At 45.0% G+C, this 19,918-nt stretch overlaps 1 protein-coding gene across 3 annotated transcripts in view; it reads right to left on the bottom strand.

The window, feature by feature from the left end:
- Window positions 1–19,918, bottom strand: part of Arhgef3 (Rho guanine nucleotide exchange factor 3) — a 369,200-nt gene that overhangs the window by 70,113 nt on the left and 279,169 nt on the right. Inside the window, exon 1 of one of the 3 annotated variants that reach the window (XM_004661304.3) lies at window positions 4,458–4,696. The exons of the other annotated variants lie outside the window; for them this stretch is intronic. Within the exon in view, the coding sequence (XP_004661361.1) occupies window positions 4,458–4,556 (99 nt within the window). The 5' untranslated portion in view covers window positions 4,557–4,696. Of the gene's footprint in view, window positions 1–4,457; window positions 4,697–19,918 lie in introns of those variants that run through there. 3 annotated transcript variants of the gene reach the window in all.

Here is a 19,918-nt window from a genome sequence, read left to right as displayed (position 1 = left end):
GAGAGAGAGAAAAAATGAGAGAATGGCATGTCAGGGCCTAGGACCTTTGCAAATGAACTTCAGACACATGCACGTCACTTCGTGCGTCTAGCTCTATGTGGGTACTGGGGAATCAAACCCAGGCTATCAGGCTTTGCAAGCCATCTGTCCAGCTCTCAAGATTTTATGTATATATTTGCAAGGAGATAGAGAGAGACAGACAATGGGCACCCCAGGGCTTCTACTAACTGCAAATGAACTCCAGATGCATGCTCTACTTTGTGCATCTGGCTTTACTGAGTACTGGGGAATTGAACCTGGAATTGAATCTCTGCAGTCCCCAGATTATATATTTATAGATAGTATTAGAGCCCATGTCTCTTTCACATTTCTCTTCCTTTTCCTTCCACACAGGTGAATACCCCTAGTTGTTCCAAGGGCCACCAGTATTGAAGATTCTTTTTCTTTCTTTCTTTTTTTTTTTCCGAGGTAGGGTGTCACTCGAGCCCAGTGTGACCTGGAATTCACCATGCAATCTCAGGCTGGTCTTGAGCTCAAGGTGATCCTCCTACCTCTGCCTCCCTAGTGCTGGGATTAAAGGCCATCAATACTGAATGCTGGATTAAATCCATCAGCAAATCTGGCATTGGATCAGGCTAGATTTTCTTTGTCTATTTCTGCAACTCCCCCCCCCAAAGTGTCCTTATTTATAATATAGGTAGAACAGCACCTGTTTTATGTTGACCTACGACATGGCTGGAGTCTTAGGGGAGATACTACATGTGGTAGAATTAGCAAAGGGGTGGGACTTTGACATTTTATGTCCAGGTGCATGTTATTATTCCCCTGGGCATGCAAGGCTCCTGGTGAAGTGAAAACCAGAACCTATACCTTGGAGAACCAGGGTAATACTAAACTATCAATGAGCTAGACATATCTATGTGGTGCAAAATTTTACAATCATGGAAAGACAAAGGCGATGGCTAGAAATAGTGCCAACCAAATCAAGCCTAATGCTGAGCAATAACATGTAAGACACTCATACTTAAAGTCACTTTAGCTTCCTAAACAATGTGTCTGCTCAGCTGATCCATCCATTCATTGTTTTTTGAGTGTTTGTGTGTGTGTGGGGGGGTAAGGCTGTGTGTAATGTAACCCAGGCTGTCCTGAACTCTGTAGCTGAAGCTGACCTTGAAATGGTGGTGATTCTGGTATCATCATAGATGTGTGCCACCAAACCCAGCTACTAAATCTTCTTTCTAAAACTCAACTTTTAAAAAGGTAAGGGAGGGCTGGAGGGATAGCTTAATAGTAAGGCACTTGCCTACAAAGCCTAAGGACCCAGGTTTGAGTCCCTGGTACCCAAGTAAGCCAGATGCATATGGTGGCACATGTATCTGGAGCTCGTTTACAATAGTTAGAGGTTGTGGCGTGCCCACTCTCTCTCTCTTTCTCTCCCAATAAATAAATTAAGATGTTGAAAAAGACCCGAAAAAAAGCTGGCGAAAATAGTGACTGTTAACTTACAATTAGCCTAATGCATTAGCAGTAACATCTTCCCTTGAGGTGAACTGCTCACATGTTCAGAGTACCTAACGGTTTTGAAACGAGCTACCCTTCTCAGCACAGGAAATGAGCAACAATAAATAGGAAAATGGATAAATTGATCAAGGCTACCCTAATGATCAGAAGACATGAAACAGCTCATGTCACACAACATTTCTCTATGAAAATCCAGAGCTATGAATCAAGCTTCTTAGGTCTCTCAGTCAATGGTCAGAGCTGGAAGGATCTAAGTAGTTATGGGCATTAAAATTTAAACATTTGTAACCCAAATCATACATGTCATAAGAAATAAGAAGCAGTATTGTATTAACTGACATAAGCTATCAGAAATGCACTGTTGTAATCCATGCAGAAAATTTTTCCAAGTTTCAAACAGATTTAAAAAAAATAAATTTTAAACATTATTATCATTATTATTGCTTTTACTGAAACTACCAGGGAAATTAAAAAAAAACATTTAAATTAACTAGTGAGTGAAAACTGTATTATTTTCCAGGCATGGTGATGCACACCTCTAATCCTAGCACTCGGGAGGCAGAAGGAGGAGGATGGCTGTGAGTTCGAGGCCAGCCTGAGACTATATGGTGAATTCCAGGTCAGCCTGGGCTAGAGTGAGACCCTACCTTGAAGAAAAAATTATCACTTGCTTTTAAGAGAATTTTTTTTTGTATGATTTTTACTCCAGAGTATGTTATCAAATGCATAGCAAAGCCTGCTCTATATGAGGCTTTTCCTAAGTGGCCTCCTCAGCATACTTGCCGGTGACTTAGTGCTAGAAGGTGCTTGCCAGTGCCCTTCTGCACACGTTGTCCTCCCTAGAGCAAATTCAGGAGGTACAGCGTGACTATGGCAAGTCCAAGGCTCAGGTGCTCAGCTTCAAGTGTCTCTGAAGGTCAAGTAATCCTACTATCCAGGGAAGGTCTCTGGGTAGACCCTGTTCTCTACTTAGCATCATTCTTTCTGTACAGAAAGCAACTAAATCTTTGAAAATATATCCAGAGGAATTAATAGTTAAGGTCTGCTTTATAGACAATTATATAATCATGTTTTTCAAAGGGCAGACAAGTGATTCTTTTTTAAAACATTTACAAAGACAAGCGCCATCTACTGGCAGAAAATATATTTTAGTTACTCCTTGGCCAAGAACCCAGGCCCTTAGTTTTTTGTGCTGACATTGAAACAAGCAAATTTCCCCTGAAACCCACTTAGGTTTCTTTTTCCAACTTCGCTTATCTCCATTGTTAGGAAGTGACTTATGCCTCCGGTCAATGCAGTTGGGAGACATCTCTACCTCAAGATGTATAAAGTATACTTTTATTCTGGTTAAAATATAACAAAAGCTTGGTGGTGTTGATACTGAAAATTATTTACCAACTATTTTTAAAAGTTATTCATCTCCCATCCTTACTCTCATGCCAGCACGTCCTCACAAAAGGAAAGTAAGTTTTATTTTGTTTGTTTCTTTGAGATAGGGTCTTGCTATAGCCCAGACTGACCTGGAATTCACTATGTAGTTTCAGGCTAGCCTAGAACTCACACCAATCCGCCTACCTCTGTCTCCAGAGTGCTGGAATTAAAGGCATACACCATCACACCTGGCAGATAAGTCATATTTTTATCATGTGGGTCCAGCTAGCTATCTGGTATCTCGTGACATATTTCCCATGCATTTGTGACCTACAGACATATTTTTTCTTATATCCATCCCAAGCCTGAACAACCTGAACCCTATGCAGGTGCCATCCAGTAAAAACTTAAAGAATCATCCAAATGCCATCAGCGCCACTGTTGCACTTGCACAGCTACTGGGGAAAAACTGGGAAATATTCAACTGCTCTGGGGTGTAAAGTGGGGCTAGAAGAGGTTTAGTCTGCACCCAGCTTATGAAATGCTGAATTCTACCAGAGACTATTTAAGAGTCCAATTAGCTTGGGGGAGAAAACTTCTTAGAGGCAGTGATCTTTTTGACTCTTACATTCCCCCATACATACTTCAGTGAGTAAACTGCAGGCACTGGGTAGACCCAAGGGTGGTGCGTGAGTGGCCGGAAGTGCACCTTCCCCCAGGCTCCCTGCTACTCCCACAGCTGCGGTGGCTACCTTGTCACTGTGAGGTGGGGGCAATGAGTGGAGATCTCCCATATACACACACACTTCTGGCAATGATGAGCAGATGCTGCGGGCTTCACCACAGCTTGGCGACCACAGATCTATAGTGTAATGGAAGCAACTGCTTTCTCTACCAGGTAAACCTAACCAGCCTTTGAAGGCCAGTGAGCACTGGGTGCCAGAGGAAGGACACGTGGGGAGAAAGGCTTTGAGGTGGGGCAGGGAAGGAGGCCTGCCTCACATCACCCCCAGGGCACAGGAAAGTTCCCAAGAAAGGGCAGTCTATCTCATCCTTCAAGGCACAGCAGAGTTTATTTTCAAGATTCATAAGGGACACATTTATAACTCATTTAACTCCAGACATACTGCTGAATGGGTCCCACTCCAACTTACTGGCCACAGGTGACAAAAATAAGTGCGTAAGTGCCCTGTCCTGTCCTTGCTCCCCCAACAGCTCTCAAGCCAAGTCTGACAGGTGAGATGTCTGAGCACCAGGGTCGAAGATCCCTCCACTCAGCTGACGCTGATTCCAAGACAGGCTCTTCCCTGAGACCCGGGCCTTGCTGGTGAGGAAGGAGAAAAGTGCCTGTGCCAGGTTTACACGCGCTGGAGCTGGAAGAGGGGGGGCAGTGGCCAGGAGCTGCCGTCCCCAGGCGCACGGAGAGGGGACAGGGGCTGAGGACGCACAGACATGGCGCGGGAGGGAGACGAAGAGGCAGGGTGAGAGGGGGCCATAGGGAGACAGGGACGCGCGGGGAGGTGATGGAGACACGGGCCGGGAGGGAGACGGGGACGGCGCCCTACCTCTGCGTCCTTGGCCGCCCCGCTGCCCAGGGGCGCCTCCACACTGCTGCAGTTCGCCCTCTTGACCGTGAGATAGAACGGGTAATCCTTGGCCACCATGGTGGCTGCCGGGCCTGCCCTTCGGGATGTCACCGCTGTCCCCAAGGCGACGGCAGAATTCCCAGGTGGAAGGGGGACCCCAGCTCCACGACGTCCCGGGCGCCGCCGGCGACAGCGAGACCGACAGCCAGCAGCCGGCTTCCAGCCTGGCTCACTGGTGCGCGCGCTCCGGCCCGCGGCGGGGCGGGGCTTGGTGCGGACACACCCACCGAGGGGCGTGGCCGGGAGGAACCAGCCGGCCCTCGGGGACGCACCAGGTGTGCTCCCCGAGGCCCTCCCTGGGGGCGCGGAGCAGTCCCTCCCCCAGGGCGAGGGCCAGGCCCCAGGCCCAGGGACAGCTCCCCTTGTCATCAGCCCTCTCCTGGTGGACCAGGCAGAGGTGGAGGGAAGGGGCCTGAGTGTTTAAAAATCCCCACAAGTTTTTACTTTCTGGCTCTGCTTATTCCCAGGCCAGATTCCAGATAAACCTCACCCACGCTCATGCAAACTGCTCTAATTTAATTCAGTGGGACAAACAGACAGACACAGAGAGAGACAGAGACATGAGAGTATGAGTTAGCTGGTGGAAATGGGGTTTAGTGGGAATGGGATAAGAGGAGGTAATGGGGGTGCATATGATCAAACTATATTATACACATGTATGAGACTGATCAAATGATTGAGTGGCTGGAGAGATGGTTTAGTGATTGGGCCTCTTGCCTGCCAAGCCAAAGGACCCGGGTTCAATTCCCCAAGGACCCACGTAAGTCAGATGCAGAGGCACATGTGTCTGGAGTTCTTTTGCAGTGACTAGAGGCCCTGGTGCGCCCATTCTCTCTCGCTCTCTCTTTTCTCCTTCCCTCTCCCTCTGTCTCTCTCTCTCTCTCTCTCTTGCTCTCAAATAAATACTTAAAAATAGGAGCTGGATGGGCCGAGCGTGGTGGCACACGCCTTTAATCCCAGCACTCGGGAGGCAGAGGTAGGAGGATTGCCGTGAGTTCAAGGCCTCCCTGAGACTACATAGTGAATTCCAGGTAAGCCTAGACTACAGTGAAACCCTACCTCTGGGCTGGAGAGATGGCGCTTGCCTGAAAAGCCAAAGGACCCGTGTTTGACTCCCCAGGACCCACGGAAGCCAGTGGCTGGAGGTCCTGGGTACACCCATTCTCTTTCTCGCTCTACCTGCCTATTTCTGTATCTCTCTCAAATAAATAAATAATTTTTTAAATACTTAAAAAAATAAAATAAAATAAAATAAAATTGAACCGCTGGCGGGTTGGAGTAGCACATGCCTTAAATCCCAGCACTCTGGAGGTGAGGTAGAAGGATTGCTGTGAGTTTGAGGCCAGCCTCAGACTACATAGTCTACATAGTGAGCTCCAGGTCAGCCTGGGCTACAGCAAGACCTTACCTCAAATAACAAAACAAAAAATAAATACCTTGACCTTGAAAAAAACAAATAAAATTGAAAGAGATGAATGTCACTGAATAAAAACAGTCCAGAAAGTAAAACACACCCATTTTAAATGTGCAGTGCCCTGAGTTATAAAATTAATGACAGTGTCACCACCTCCATAAGCGGGAGACAAAATATTTCCGCCATACAGAGCCCCATGGCATGGTGAGAGGCTTCCTGACACCCAGAGGGGCAATCTAACAGGGTCTGTTTCCAGTCTAAAGTGGTACCAGCAAACATCCTTACCTATCACGCCTTTAGGGGGCCTTTGTGGAAAAACACTGGCACCGTCAATCCCCAAGAAACAATTATGAAATCGTTTGCTGCAGCCCCGCCCAGGACAAGTTAAAAAAAAAAACAAAAAAGCAACTAGAAACAATGATCATGTTCATCAGTAGGGAGTGCTGAAATAAATTATCCTCATTATGGAATACTACCCGGCTGCAGCCAAAGTAGATGGGCCTATGAGTGTGGAAAGGAAAGATCTTCACTATACTGGACTCAGTTTAAAACTAACAACACAGGGCCTAGAGGGGTGGGCTAGTGGCAGAGCAGGTGGCAAGGGTGAAGCCCTGGGCTAAATTCCTGGGATTTAACATAAAATAATAGATTTTTTTCTTAATTTATGAAAGAATAGCATCTATTTTCGATAGAGGAATACTCATAGGTAAGTAACATTGAATATACTGACTGGGAAAATCCACAGTAAAATTTTGCCCTTTTCCTAGTGGCTGAGGAGAAACCTGGAATGAAAGGGTTAGTGCTAGTGGACAAGGAAGAATTTAAAGCTAATGTCTCCAATTTTCTTACAAGAAGAATATATTTATATATCCCTTGGTAAAGTAGAAATTAATTTATTTTGTTTGTTTTACGAGGTAGGGTCTTGCTCTAGTCCAGGCTGACCTGGAATTCACTGTGTAGTCTCAGGGTGGCCTTGAACTCATGGAAATCCTCTTACCTCTGCCTGCTGAGTGCATCACAATGCCCAGCGAAATTAAATTTCTTTCCTTTTGTTTTATGTCCCTCCCACCCCCAGGTGGGGTCTCACTCTAGCTCAGTCTGACCTGGAATTCACTATGTAGTCTCAGGGTGGCCTCGGTGATCCTCTTACCTCTGAGTGCCAGAGTGCTGCGATTATTAAAGGCATGCTCCACCACGCCCAGCTCTTTTATTTTTTTTTTGTGTGTGTAGGGGGCGGTTTCTAGGTAGGGTCTCACTCTAGCCCAGACTGACCTGAATTTACTATGTAGTCTCAGGGTAGCCTTGAACTCACAGTGATCCTCCCACCTCTGCCTCCCCAGTGCTGTGATTATAGGCGTGCGCCACCACTCCCGGCTCGAAATTAATTTTTAATAATTTATTTATTTAAGTGAGAGAGAGAAAGAGGCAGATAGAGAGCGGGCATGTAGGGGCCTCTAGCCACTGCAAATGCATTCCAGACGCATGCGCCCCCTTGTGGATCTGGCTTTACATGGGTACTGGGAAATTGAACCTGGGTATTTTGGCTTTCCAGGCAAGTGCCTTAAACTCTAAGCCAGCTCTCCAGCCCCCAAAATTGATTTTTTAAATATTAAAGTCATCAAGTTATCTCCAAATTTATATTCTTTCTTTTTCTTTTTCTTTTTAAAATTTTTTGTTTTTGTTTATTTATTTGAGAGCAACAAAGAGGGAGACAGAGAGAGAGAAAGAGAGAGAGAGAGAGAGAGAGGGAGAGAATGGGGCGCGCCAGGCCTCCAGCCACTGCAAACGAACTCCAGACGTGTGCACCCCCTTGTGCATCTGGCTAACGTAGGTACTGGGGAGTTGAGCTTTGAACCAGGGTCCTTAGGCTTCACAGGCAAGCACTTAACCACTAAGCCATCTCTCCAGCCCTGTTTTTTTTTTTTTAAGAGAGAGAGAGAGAATTGGTGCACCAGGGCCTCAGCTACTACAATGTGGGATTTGGAGAGTTGAACATGGGTCCTTAGGCTTTGCAGGCAAGTGCCTTAACCACTAAGCCATCTCTCCAGCTCAAAGTTTTTTTTTTAATATTTTCATTTATTTATTTGCAAGGAGAGAGAGAGAGAGAGAGAATGAATGAATGAATATGGGTAGGCCAATGCCTCTAGCCACTGCAAATGAACTCAACAAACACATGCACCACTTTGTGTATCTGACTTTACATGGTGGGTACTGGAGAGCTGGATCCATGTCATTAGGCTTTGCAGCAAGTGCTTTAATGGCTGAGCCATCTCTCCAACCCCGAAGATCTTTTTAAAGGGTATTTTAAAGATATTTATTTATTTATTTGAGAGAGAGAGAGAACAGATTGAATGGGAGTGCCAGGGCCTCTAGCCACTGTAAATGAGCTCCAGATGTATGTGCCACCTTGTGCATCTGGCTCCATGTGGGTACTGGGGAATCAAACCTGGGTCCTTAGGTTTTGTAGGCAAGCATCTTAACTACTAAAACATCTCTCTGCTTTCCCTTTAAGAGTATTTTTGCTCCCATGCAATTTCCATCTTGTTCCCAGACTTTCAAACCTCTCCCCTGTGTAATAATATATCAATTGGGACTTTGGCAATTCTCCTGGGACTCTAAGCAGGGTTGCAAATGACCAAAGATTGTCAGAAAACAGGCTGGCCTTATGGGAAGCTACTGAAGCACACCTCCAGGCTGGTGTTACAGCTGAAGAAGGACAGACCAGTCCCCTAAAATGCCACCAAGCCAAGCAGTCCCAGGAGCTGGTGCTCCCTACCCTGCCCGGGTGTGTGTGTGCTTAGACATGCACTACTTAACAGCAGTCTGCTTAAAGCAACAGCACAATATGCTTTTCAGAATTCATCTTTAGCACAACCATTTATAATCCCATAAGATGCTACACAGCCGGGCAGTGTTCTTTGCGAGCAGACTAGAATAAAGAAAGCTGTTCTGCCTTCCCAGGAACTATGCCAAGCCTAGGGCTGGAGTCTTGCCTGTACCAGGTGGGGGTCATTTGTGCTGCTGTGGAGTGGTGATTAGTCCTTGTAGGCCAGCAGATGATCAGGCATGGCCAGGAGCCCATCAGAATGGACTGAGCATGGGGCTAAAACCCAAGACACTTTAGTGACTGTGACAATCTCAGTCAAGATGATGCATCGAACTTAATATTAGGGTTAGGAGGTTCTTTTTTACTTGAAGGTTCACTTCATTCATTCATTCACACATTCATCAAATATGTACCGAGTGCTTTGTACAGGTTAGATACGATCACTACCTCTCTTTCTCATCTCTTCCATGCCTGAGCCTCCACGCTAGGCAGGTGTTTAATACACACCTTGCTCAAGAATATGGGGGACTGGAGAGATAGCTTAGCAGTTAAGACACTTGCCAGCAAAGCCAAAGGACCGAGGTTTGATGCCCCAGTACCCATGGAAAGTCGGATGTACAAAGTGATGCATTCATGTGAGTTCATTTGCAGTAGCTAGAGGCCCTGGCATGCCCATCCTCTCTTTTTCTCTCCATCTCTTTCCCTCTCAAATAAATAAATAAGAAAAAAATTAAAAAGAAATATAGCCGGGTGTGGTGGTGCATGCCTTTAATCCTAGCACTAGGGAGGCAAAGGTAGGGGAATTGCTGTGAGTTCAAGGCCACCCTGAGACTACATAGTGAAATTCAGGTCAGCCTGGGCTACAGTGAGACCCTACCTCAAAAAATCACAATAAAATAAAATAAAAAAGAAATATGGAACATTTTTCAAACATGGCCTTTCACCAGTAACCTCTGTGGTGAGCTATGCATTTTCAGAAGTATACATCTCACAAGCTAACCCACCAAGCCCAGCGTTCCAACAAGGCTACCCCATGGCCCCCGGAATATCTGATCCACCTCTTCTACCTGCAAATCTGGCAGAGGCATATAGGTACATGTTGGGCACGTGTCCCAGCACTTCTCCCCTTCCTTTTGAGTGACAGTACCAGTTAAGTTTAAGTTCAACTCTCTCTTCTCTGCAATTTCAGTGCTTTTAAAAAATATTTTTAGTTTATTTATTTGCAAGCAGAGAGAAAGAAAAACAGACAGACAGAGAGGAAAATGGGCATGCCAGGGCCTCTTGGCACTGCAAACAAACTCCAGATGTATGCACCACTTTGTGCAGCTTGATTTATATGGGTAGTAAGGAATTGAACCTGGGCCATCAGGTTTTGCAAGCAAGCACCTTTAACAGTTGAGCCATCTCTCTCCCCAGGCCCACATCTTCGGTCTTGATGGAAAGTGGGGGTGTGTGGGGGGAGCCAGAAGAACTCTGAGGAACCAGGACTATGCTTTATTTTTATTACTTACTATAATTTTTATTTGCTTATTTACAAGCAGAGACAGGAGAGAGACAATGAATGAATGAGAAAGAATGGGCACACCAGGGCCTCTAGCCACTGCAAATGAACTCCAAACATGTGCCACTTTGTGCATCTGGTTTTACATGGGTACTGGAGAGTCGAACCCGGGTTGCTAGGCTTTGCAGGCAAGCACTGAGCCATCTCTCCAGCCTAAAGACTGTGCTTTATAGATAGACAGGCAGTCATAGCACAGATGGAGCACCGGTCACATCTAAAAATCAAATGCTACTGTTTATAATCCCCTGAGGATGTGGCAACTGGCTCCAGGAGAGATTTATGAAAATACAGTCCTGGACACTAGAAAGCTAAAAGACTTAGTAATGCCTGCACTGCCTTAAGTATCTTGCTGTCTGAAACAAGTCTGAAATACCAGTTAAGTGATAAAATCTTCCTCTTTTTCTGACTGAACTAATCCTATGGATTATTAGCTGGTATGCACCCCTCTCCCCCAAAGCTATCTATATCTAAAAACTATCTATAAAAATTGCCTTGATAGGCCATACACAGGAGGTGCGTTTCTAAAAATTTTATTTACTTATTTATTTATTTACCTATGAGCTAGAGAGAAAGAGGGAGAGAGAGAGAGAGAGAATATGGGCACAGCAGGGCCTCTTGCCACTGCAAACAAACTCCAGATGCACGATCTACTTTGTGCATCTGGCTTTATGTGGATACTAGGGAAATCAAACCAGGGCTATAAGTCTGCAAGCATGGACCTTTAACTGCTGAGCCATCTTCCCAGCCACTCATTTATTTATTTATTTGCAAGGAGAGAGAAAGAGAGAGAGAGAATATGAATGAGAAAGAAAAAATGAGCGCACCAGGGCCTCTTGCCACTGGAAATGAACTCCAGATGCATGTGTCACTTTGTGCATCTGGCCTTACATGGGTACTGGGGAATTGAACCCAGGCAGTCAGGCTTTGCTAGCAGACACCTTTACCTGCTGAGCCATCTCTCCAGCCCTAAACCCCATACTTTATTTTATTTATTTATTTATTTGGTTTCTCAAGGTAAGATCTCACTCTCTAGCTGAGGCTGACCTGGAATTCACTATGTAGTTTCAGGGTGGCCTCAAACTCTCGGCAATATACCTACCTCTGCTCCCAGTGTTGGGATTAAAGGCGTATGCCACCACGCCCGGCAGTCCATACTTTTTAAACGAGTGTCTTCATGAGCATGTATGGCGACTGTGTGTATGTGTGTGGGTGAGGGCATGTGCATGCCACAGTGTGTGTGGTCAGAGGTTTCCTTCAGCAGTGCATGTGCCAAGCTGACTGGCCCAGGGACTTCAGGGTTCTCCTGTCTCTGCTTCTTATCTTGCCCAGGAAGGCTAAGTGCTTCATCCACTGGGAAATCTTCCCAGCTCCCCTGACCTGGAATTCACTCCGTGGTCTCAGAATTGCCTCGAATTCACAGCGATACTCCTGACTCTGCCTCCCCAGTGCTGGGATTAAAGGTGTGACCCACCCCACCTGGCAGTAGCTAACGGTCTTGGCATGCCCATTCTCTCTCACTCCTCCTCTTTCTGTCTAATAAATACATAAAATAAGAAAGATATGTCTTTTTTTTCTTTAAAAAATATAATAATGGGGCTGGAGAGATGGCTTAGCGGTTAAGCGCTTGCCTGTGAAGCCTAAGGACCCCGGTTTGAGGCTCGGTTCCCCAGGTCCCACGTTAGCCAGATGCATAAGGGGGCGCACGCATCTGGAGTTCGTTTGCAGAGGCTGGAAGCCCTGGCGCGCCCATTCTCTCTCTCTCCCTCTATCTGTCTTTCTCTCTGTGTCTGTCGCTCTCAAATAAATAAATAAATAAAATTAAAAAAAATATATAATAATGTTTGCAGGAAAATAGATGGAGCTGGATCATGTTAAGTAAAGTAAGCAAAATTCAGCCATGTATAAAATATTTTGTGGGGGCTGGAGAGATGGCTTAGTGGTTAACATGTTTGCCTGCAAAGCCAAAGGACCCAGGTTTAAGTCCCCAGGATCCATGTAAGATGCACAAGGTGGTGCATGTATCTGTAGTTCATTTGCAGCAGCTGGAGGCCTTGATGTGCCAAGAAAGAAAGGAAGGAAAGAAAGAAGGAAGGAACGAAGGAATGAAGGAATGAAGGAACGAAGGAACAAAGGAATGAAGGAAGAAAAAAACCCTGTGTCACTCGAGGTTTTGCAGAGATTGCTGACTTCCACCCTATTAGCAGGTTTCTTTTGCTCAAAGAAATAAGAGCAGGTTTCTTTTCTGCTGCAGAGTTGTTTTAATTTTCTTTTTAATTTAGGAGAGAAAAAGAGAGAGAGAATGAGTACACTAGGGCTTCTAGCTACTGCAAACGAATTTCAGGCACATGCGCCACCAAGTGCATCCGGCTCACGTGGGTATTGGGGAATTGAGCCTGGGACCTTAGGCTTTGCCGGCAAGCGCCTTAACTGCTGAGCCATCTCTCCAGCTCGGCTGGACAGTCTTTGATGCTTATGGACAGTCTGCATGTTTTTCCTATTGGGATCAAGATTTTAATGCTTTTTCCAACCCAAACTTATTCTCCCCAGTCTACAGCTAACATCACTGCGTGTGTGAGAGTTGTACACTAGTTATTCGACAGAGGAGTTAGAACCTAAAGTGGGAAAGTCTAACTTTGGATCATGGATGTGTTTTCTCTTCTACCCACTACAGACACAGTCATCGAAGTGCCTCATTCCATCAAACCTAAAATGCCATAGATGTGTGGGGGTGGTGTAGGCGTGTTAGAGCCTCTTGCCCTTGTAGATGAATACCAGACACTAGCATCACCTGTTTTTCTTTTTAAAAATTATTTTACTTTTGAGAGAGAGACAGAGAAAGAGGGAGGGAGAGAGACAGAGAGAGAGAGGATGGCACACCAGGGCCTTTCAGCCACTGTGAACGAACTCCAGACACATGCGCCCCCTGTGTGCATGTGTGACATTGCATGCTTGCATCACTTTTGCATCTGACTAAGTGGGACCTGAAGATTTGAACAAGCATTCTTAGTCTTCACAGGCAAATGCCTTAACTGCTAAGCCATCTCTCTAGCCCTAGGACTACTTTTTGGGTCTGGCTTTCCAAGACTGGCTGGGGAATCGAACCTGAGTGGACAGGCTTTGCAACCATGTAGCTTTACCTGCTGAGCCATCTCCCCAGCCCATAACATGCACTATTTCATGTATTCTCCAGAAAGAAAAAAAAAATACTGCCATACAAAGTATATGACATGAACCCTTGCAAAACATGTTGCCATTCCAGAGTATTTGAAAATGTGAGGGCAAGTGTGGATCATGATGACATTTTATTTGTTACTGGGCCTGTCCTAGGAAACCAGATATGACTTCTGAGCATCAGGGGCCATATGTCCTCAGATAACAGTGGAGTTGACTGAGGAGTTTATTAAATGCTATTGAACTGGATTCTTTGGCAACAGGGCCCAAGAATTTCTATTTTTGATCAACACCCTCAGAAAATGTGTCTGTGTGTGTGTGTGTGTGTGTGTGTGTGTATGATGCAGTATGTGTGTGTACATATATATTATACATACACACACACACATTTTTATTTATGTATTTGTGTGAGAGAGAATGGGTACACCCAGGCCCCCAGAGACTGCAAACAAACTTCAGATACATGTGCCATGATGTGCATCTGGCTTATGTGAGTACTGGGGAATTGAACTTAGGTCCTTAGGCTACCCAGGCAAGTGCCTAAACTGCTGAGCCATCTCTCCTGCCTAGAAAATACTGTTTATAGTAACAATGTGTTATGAATTAGAATGATAGGCAACCTAGATGATGAATTTGTCTCCTCTCTGTCCTATCCCTTCCCATCAGAAATGCTCTGAGGATGGGCTAGAGAGATGGCTTGGTGGTTAAAGCACTTGCCTGCAAAGCCCAAGGACTCATGTTCGACTCTCCAGGTCCCATGTAAGCCAGGTGCACAAAGTGACACAACTGTGCAAGGTCACACGTGTACAAGGGAGTGCACACACCTGGAATTTGATTACAGTGGCTGAGGCCCTGGTGTGCCAATTCTCTCACTTCTCTTTCTCTCATTTAAAAAAAAAAAAAAAAGAATGAAAGAAAGAAACGCTCTGAGGTGTCTAAACATAATTAGCCCAATGTTTACAGCATCCAATTCTGGGAAGGGTGGAGAGGTACTTATTTGTTCATTCAAACCAATATGCACTTTGGAGCTAAGGTGTGCCAGACAGCTCACTATGCATGTGTGTGTGCGTGCGTGCGTGTGTGTGTGTGTGTGTGTGTGTGTGTGTATGGGTGCATCAGGGACATAATGAAAAATATTCAAGTCCACACCCCATGTGAACTACTAGTAAAGCCACCCACCAGGACACCTGTTTTGGCTCTTCGAACTTGATTTACAATCTGGTATCCAGAGCACCAATTTAAAACACTTATCTTCATAGCCAGGGGGCATGGCTACATTTAAGTTTTTAAGAAATTAGCCATAGAGAATGAAAAGGAGAGCTGTGGGCTTGAGATGTTTACCTGAGAAAAAAAGACCTGGTGCTGGGGTGAGGGGGGTTGTTCTGTTAGAAGACCTTAATTATCGAACTCGTCAAACCAGCAGAAACAGGCTCGGAGACTCCTGGCAAGTCTGTGTTTCATCTGCTGAGAACAGAAGTTGGCTGGTAAGCTACAGAGCAGTGAGCGGTCCATTAGCTGAAATGTTCCAGAAGCCACGGACATTGCATGTGTATGTGTGTTTGCTTTTTAAAAAATATTATTTTTTTAATTTATTTGAGAGAGACAGGGCACCAGGTAGAGAGTGGGTGCTCCAGGGCCTTCAGCCACTGCAAATGAATTCCAGACACATGCACCACCTTGTGCATCTGGCTTACATAGGTCCTGGGGAGATCAAAGCTGGGTCCTTAGGCTTTGAAGGCAAGGGTCTAAACCACTGAGCCATCTCTCCAGGTCAGGTCATATATGCTTTATAGGTGCTAGAGAGGATGGTTAACTGACAACTTTGGTTAAGAGGGAGCTGAATGGATAAAGGAAGCTTATGTTTTTTGTTTATTTGTTTGTTTTGTTTTGATTTTTTGAGACATTTCTCATGTAGCCCAGGCTGGCTTTGAACTCACCATGTAGCCTTAGCCTCCTGAACTTTCAAGTACTGAGATAACAGGCATATGTCCCCATATCCAGTTTACACAGTGCCTGGGCTTTCATCATGTTAAGTAAGCACTCTACCAACTGAGCTACATCCCTAACCTGAAACTCCTGCTTTATTTGATTCTATAACCAAATCCAAGCTCAGCAAGCCCAGTTCTCACAGGTCCACAATCATGACCAAACCAAAAGCCCTGGCAAGAAAAGGCGGAACAGGAAAGCCCTAGCTACAACTTAGTTCTCCTGTTTACCCCTGCATTCTCCCTGTGTCAGACAAACTCCGGAAGCATGTATCACCTTGTGCATCTGCCTTAGGTTGGGTCCTGGAGAATTGATCCTGGGTTGTTTAGCTTTGCAGGCAAGAGCCTTAACGGCTAAGCTATCTCTCCAACTCAGATTTGTTTTTAAATATTTTTTAATTTTTATTTATTTATTTGAGAGGGACAGAGGAAAAAGGCAGACAGAGAATGGGCATGCCAGGGCCTCCAGCTATTGCAAATGAACTCCAGATGAATGCATCACCTTGCACATCTGGCTTATGTGGGCACTGGGAAATCAAACCTGCATCCTTAGGCTCTGGAGGCAAGTGCCTTAACTGCTAAGCCATCTCTCCAGCCCAGATTTATTTATTTATTTTGGTAAAGAGAAACAGTTTCTGAGATGAAACTAAGAAGTCATATGCAGAACACACCACCATAAGGAACCATAAATTCTGAAAGATAGACATGGGCCCTTAAATTTTAGCATCTTGAAGAGTCCACAACTCATAGAAACAGCTCTGGAAGATGGCTCCTATAGCAGAGGATATGGGGACATCTAGGTATGGAGGGCGTCTTCCCGTTCTCCTCAGCATTTTATATACCCCAGAAATGGACACTAACTCCTGACCAAGGGAACTTCCAGGAAGTCTGAAAATGCTGGCCAAAGGATGTGAAGTCATTTGTTTTCAAAGACACCCTGCAACATGCCCATCTGACCACCCCACCCACAAAGGGAATTTTTTTCCTTTTCTTCCATAGTTTTTTCAGGTTAAACATTAGCACTTTCCATTCTAAGTAAAATCTTTCACCAAAAGTCAGCCGCTCAGGGTATACCTCAAAAGGGAAATATTTCAATATAGATAGTGTTTTAATTTAAATTTAATTTAATTTATTTGAGAAAGAGGCAGAGAGCAAGAGAGAGACAGAAAGAGAGAGAGAGAATGGGCATGCCAGGGCCTTCAGCTATTGCAAATGAACTCTAAATGTATGTGCCACCTTGTGTATCTAGCTTATGTGGGTCCTGGGTAATTGAACCTGGATTCTTTGGCTTTGTAGAAAAGCGCCTTCAATCTCTCCAGCCTGCATTTTGATTAAATTATTTATTTATTTATTCATGAGAGAGAGAGGGAGAAAGAGAGAAAGAGAAAGAGAAAATGGGTACACTAGGGCCTTCTGCCACTGCAAATGAACACATGTACCACTTTGCGCATATCAACCTAGGAACTTCAGATTAGTGTTTTGTGGAATCTATAAAATCAATCTCAAGCTTAGTGCTATCTACATCAAAACTTTGCCACCTTAGAGTTTGGCTCCAGATAGAGTATTTTTCTAGCATGTGTAAGGCCCTAGATTCAATCCCCAGCTCTGCAAAAAGTAAGTAAATAAAACAAGAGCAAATGGATTTGCTTTGTAATATTGCGTAGCTCACCATTGAATTTCCTCTCTTTAAAGTAAATCAAGGCTGGGTGTGGTGGCACACACCTTTAATCCCAGCACTCAGGTGGCAGAGGTAGGAGGATCTCTGAGTTTGAGGCTACCCTGAGACTACATAGTGAATTCCAGGTCAGCCTTAGCAAGAGTGCAACCCTACCTGGAAAAACAAAAAATAAAAACAAAAACAATATAAAAAGTGGGGGGGGGGGTTAAGAATATGACTTAGTGCTTAAAGGAACTTACTTGCAAAATCTGCTGGTCTTGCTTTGAGTCCTTAGACTTCACAGGCAAGCGCCTTAACTACTAAGCAATCTTTCCAGCCCACAACTTTAAAAAAAAATTCATTTATTTATTTGCAAGAAGAGACAGACACAGAGACAGAGAATGGTGTGCCAGGGCCTCTAACCATTGCAAATGAACTCCAGATGCATGCACCACTTTGTGCATCTGGCTTTACGTGGGTACTGGAGAATTGAAACCTGGCAGTTAGGCTTTGCAGGCAAGTGCCTTAACCACTAGCAATCTCACTAGCACCTCAACTTTTTTTTTTTGAGACAAGGTTTCATTATGCTTCACCTCCTGAATAGCTCAGACTAAAGATTCACCACTGCACCCAAGAACTTTTTAATCCCAGAAAGCCAAAGGGAAGTGAAGGATGCTTCTCTGTTAGCTTTTTGTGGGTCATCTTTACTGTTAACATGACTGGACTTAGAATCTTCTAGAAGACTGTTGAGGCACACCTCTGGGTGTATCTGTGAGGGTGTTACCAGAGAGACTGAACTGACACGGGTGGGAGGGGTGGTGGTGGAGGAGAAAGACCCATCCTTGAACGTGGGCGCCACTATCCTGTGGTCTGGGGACACTGGGAACCTGGACAGTCTCCAAAGAGAAGGTGCACACACTCCTTCCTTTCTCTACTTCCAGGCCGGCCAGGATGTGAGCTGGCTGACATGCTACCTTTCCCATCACATGGGACTGAACATTTTGAAACAAATTCTTCCTCTTTTTAAGTTGTTCTGCTGGGTATTTGGTCACAGCAATACCATAGTAACGAACACTCTGCTCCACCATGGGAAGGTGTCTCTCTCTTGCTCTCTCTCTCTCTCTCTCTCTCTCTGGTTCTTACAAGAGGTGCCTGGAGGGCTTTAGTACACAGCACACTGCAAGCCAAGCTGGCTCATCTGTCAGTGAGTGGGAGGAAGGTAGGCGAGGAGGAGGTAAGAGAATTGAAATTGTACAGCCAACATCACGTGGCTTTCTTCTTGACTTTCTTCTTGAACTTTAATAACCCCGAGCTGCCTGTAGACTCAGAAAACCCAAATGCAAGGGTAGGTACAAGGATTTCTCGGGTGCCAGGAAAATGCAATAAGACATAACTTTTACAAGGTAGGCAATGAATAAATGCCCTGCAGGAACAGAACAGGCTATTAACATATCCAAAGTTGGCAGCCAGATGCCCAAACGTTGGCTTAGCGCCTTCACAATACACGGCAGCCAAGACCAAGCACTTAAGGGTGAAATTATCTTCCAGGAGAAAGGATGGCTGGGGAGGCTGGGCTTTTCCGATGGAGGGAAAGGTAATTTGAAGTGCACTTTCTTTACCACAGCATGCCCCACCTGAATGATGTACACTAGAAGTTTTCCACATGTTGGGGGACATTTTCTAGAATTTTTTATTTCTTTTTTTGGTTTTTCAATTTTTCAAGGTAAGGTCTCACTCACTCTAGTCCAGGCTTACCTGGAATTCACTATGCAATCTCAGGCTATCCTCAAACGCACAGCGCTCCTCCTACCTGTACCTCCCAAGTGCTGGGACTAAAGGTGTGCTCCACCACCCTTGTTTTTTCTAGAATGTGTTAAAGGACTAACATTCTCCAGAGCACCTCAGTTACTAAAGAACTATCTTCCCTAACTGAAGAGGGATCTGATTCTGTTCTGTGGGGTGATCAAAGAAATCAGAAGCCACATCTCCCCATTTGGATCCCGCTGTTAATGAAATTCACTTTGGGGCATCTTGTTACACTTCACCCCCAGGAGTGTTAAAGGAAATGCTTGTCATCAAAATTCAAATGTAAGTAAGAAAATGATGCTGGTAGAGCTAAAAAACAAAACAAAGAGATCAGCATTTTGCATCAGTTTCCTGTTCATAAAACCTTATAAAAACAACCCACCCATTAAAAAAAAAAAAACCCACAACAAGAGCACATATTCCATCTGAATGCTTGCCTCATGCCACTTGGAGCTGAAGTGCCAGCTCGTTTCCTGAGTTCTGCGCTTCAAACACCACATCCCTTTCCTCTCTCCTTGCCTTCTTTCCCTCCCTCACCCTACCCAGCTGGCTTCATTCCTGAATTCAGTCTCCTCTCCAGTGAGGAGCAAGAGAGAGAGAGAGACCAACTTCCTCCTTCTGCCTGTCCTGAGGAGGCCGATGTCTGTGCCAGCTGGTGGAAGCAGGAATCGAGGAGGTTTCTTTGCTCCAAATTCATGCTCATTTCTTAAAGGAGCTTTCTGTTTTCCTTTTAAAAATATTTTATCTATTTATTTATTTATTAGAATGGGCATGCCAGGGCTTCTAGCTATTGCAAACAAACTCCAGATGCATGTGTCACCTTGTGCATCTGAATTTCTGTGGGTACTGGGAATTGAACCTGGGTCCTTTGGGTTATAGGTCAGCACCTTAACTGCTAAGCCATCTCTGCAGCCCACTAAAGGAACTTTCTAAAAATATTTATTTTTTGTTTGTTTGAG

Source organism: Jaculus jaculus, chromosome 16, assembly GCF_020740685.1.
Source record: "Jaculus jaculus isolate mJacJac1 chromosome 16, mJacJac1.mat.Y.cur, whole genome shotgun sequence".
NCBI lineage: Eukaryota > Metazoa > Chordata > Mammalia > Rodentia > Dipodidae > Jaculus > Jaculus jaculus.
The sequence above is the reverse complement of the archived record's forward strand: the minus strand, read 5'-3'. Positions and strand labels throughout refer to the sequence as shown.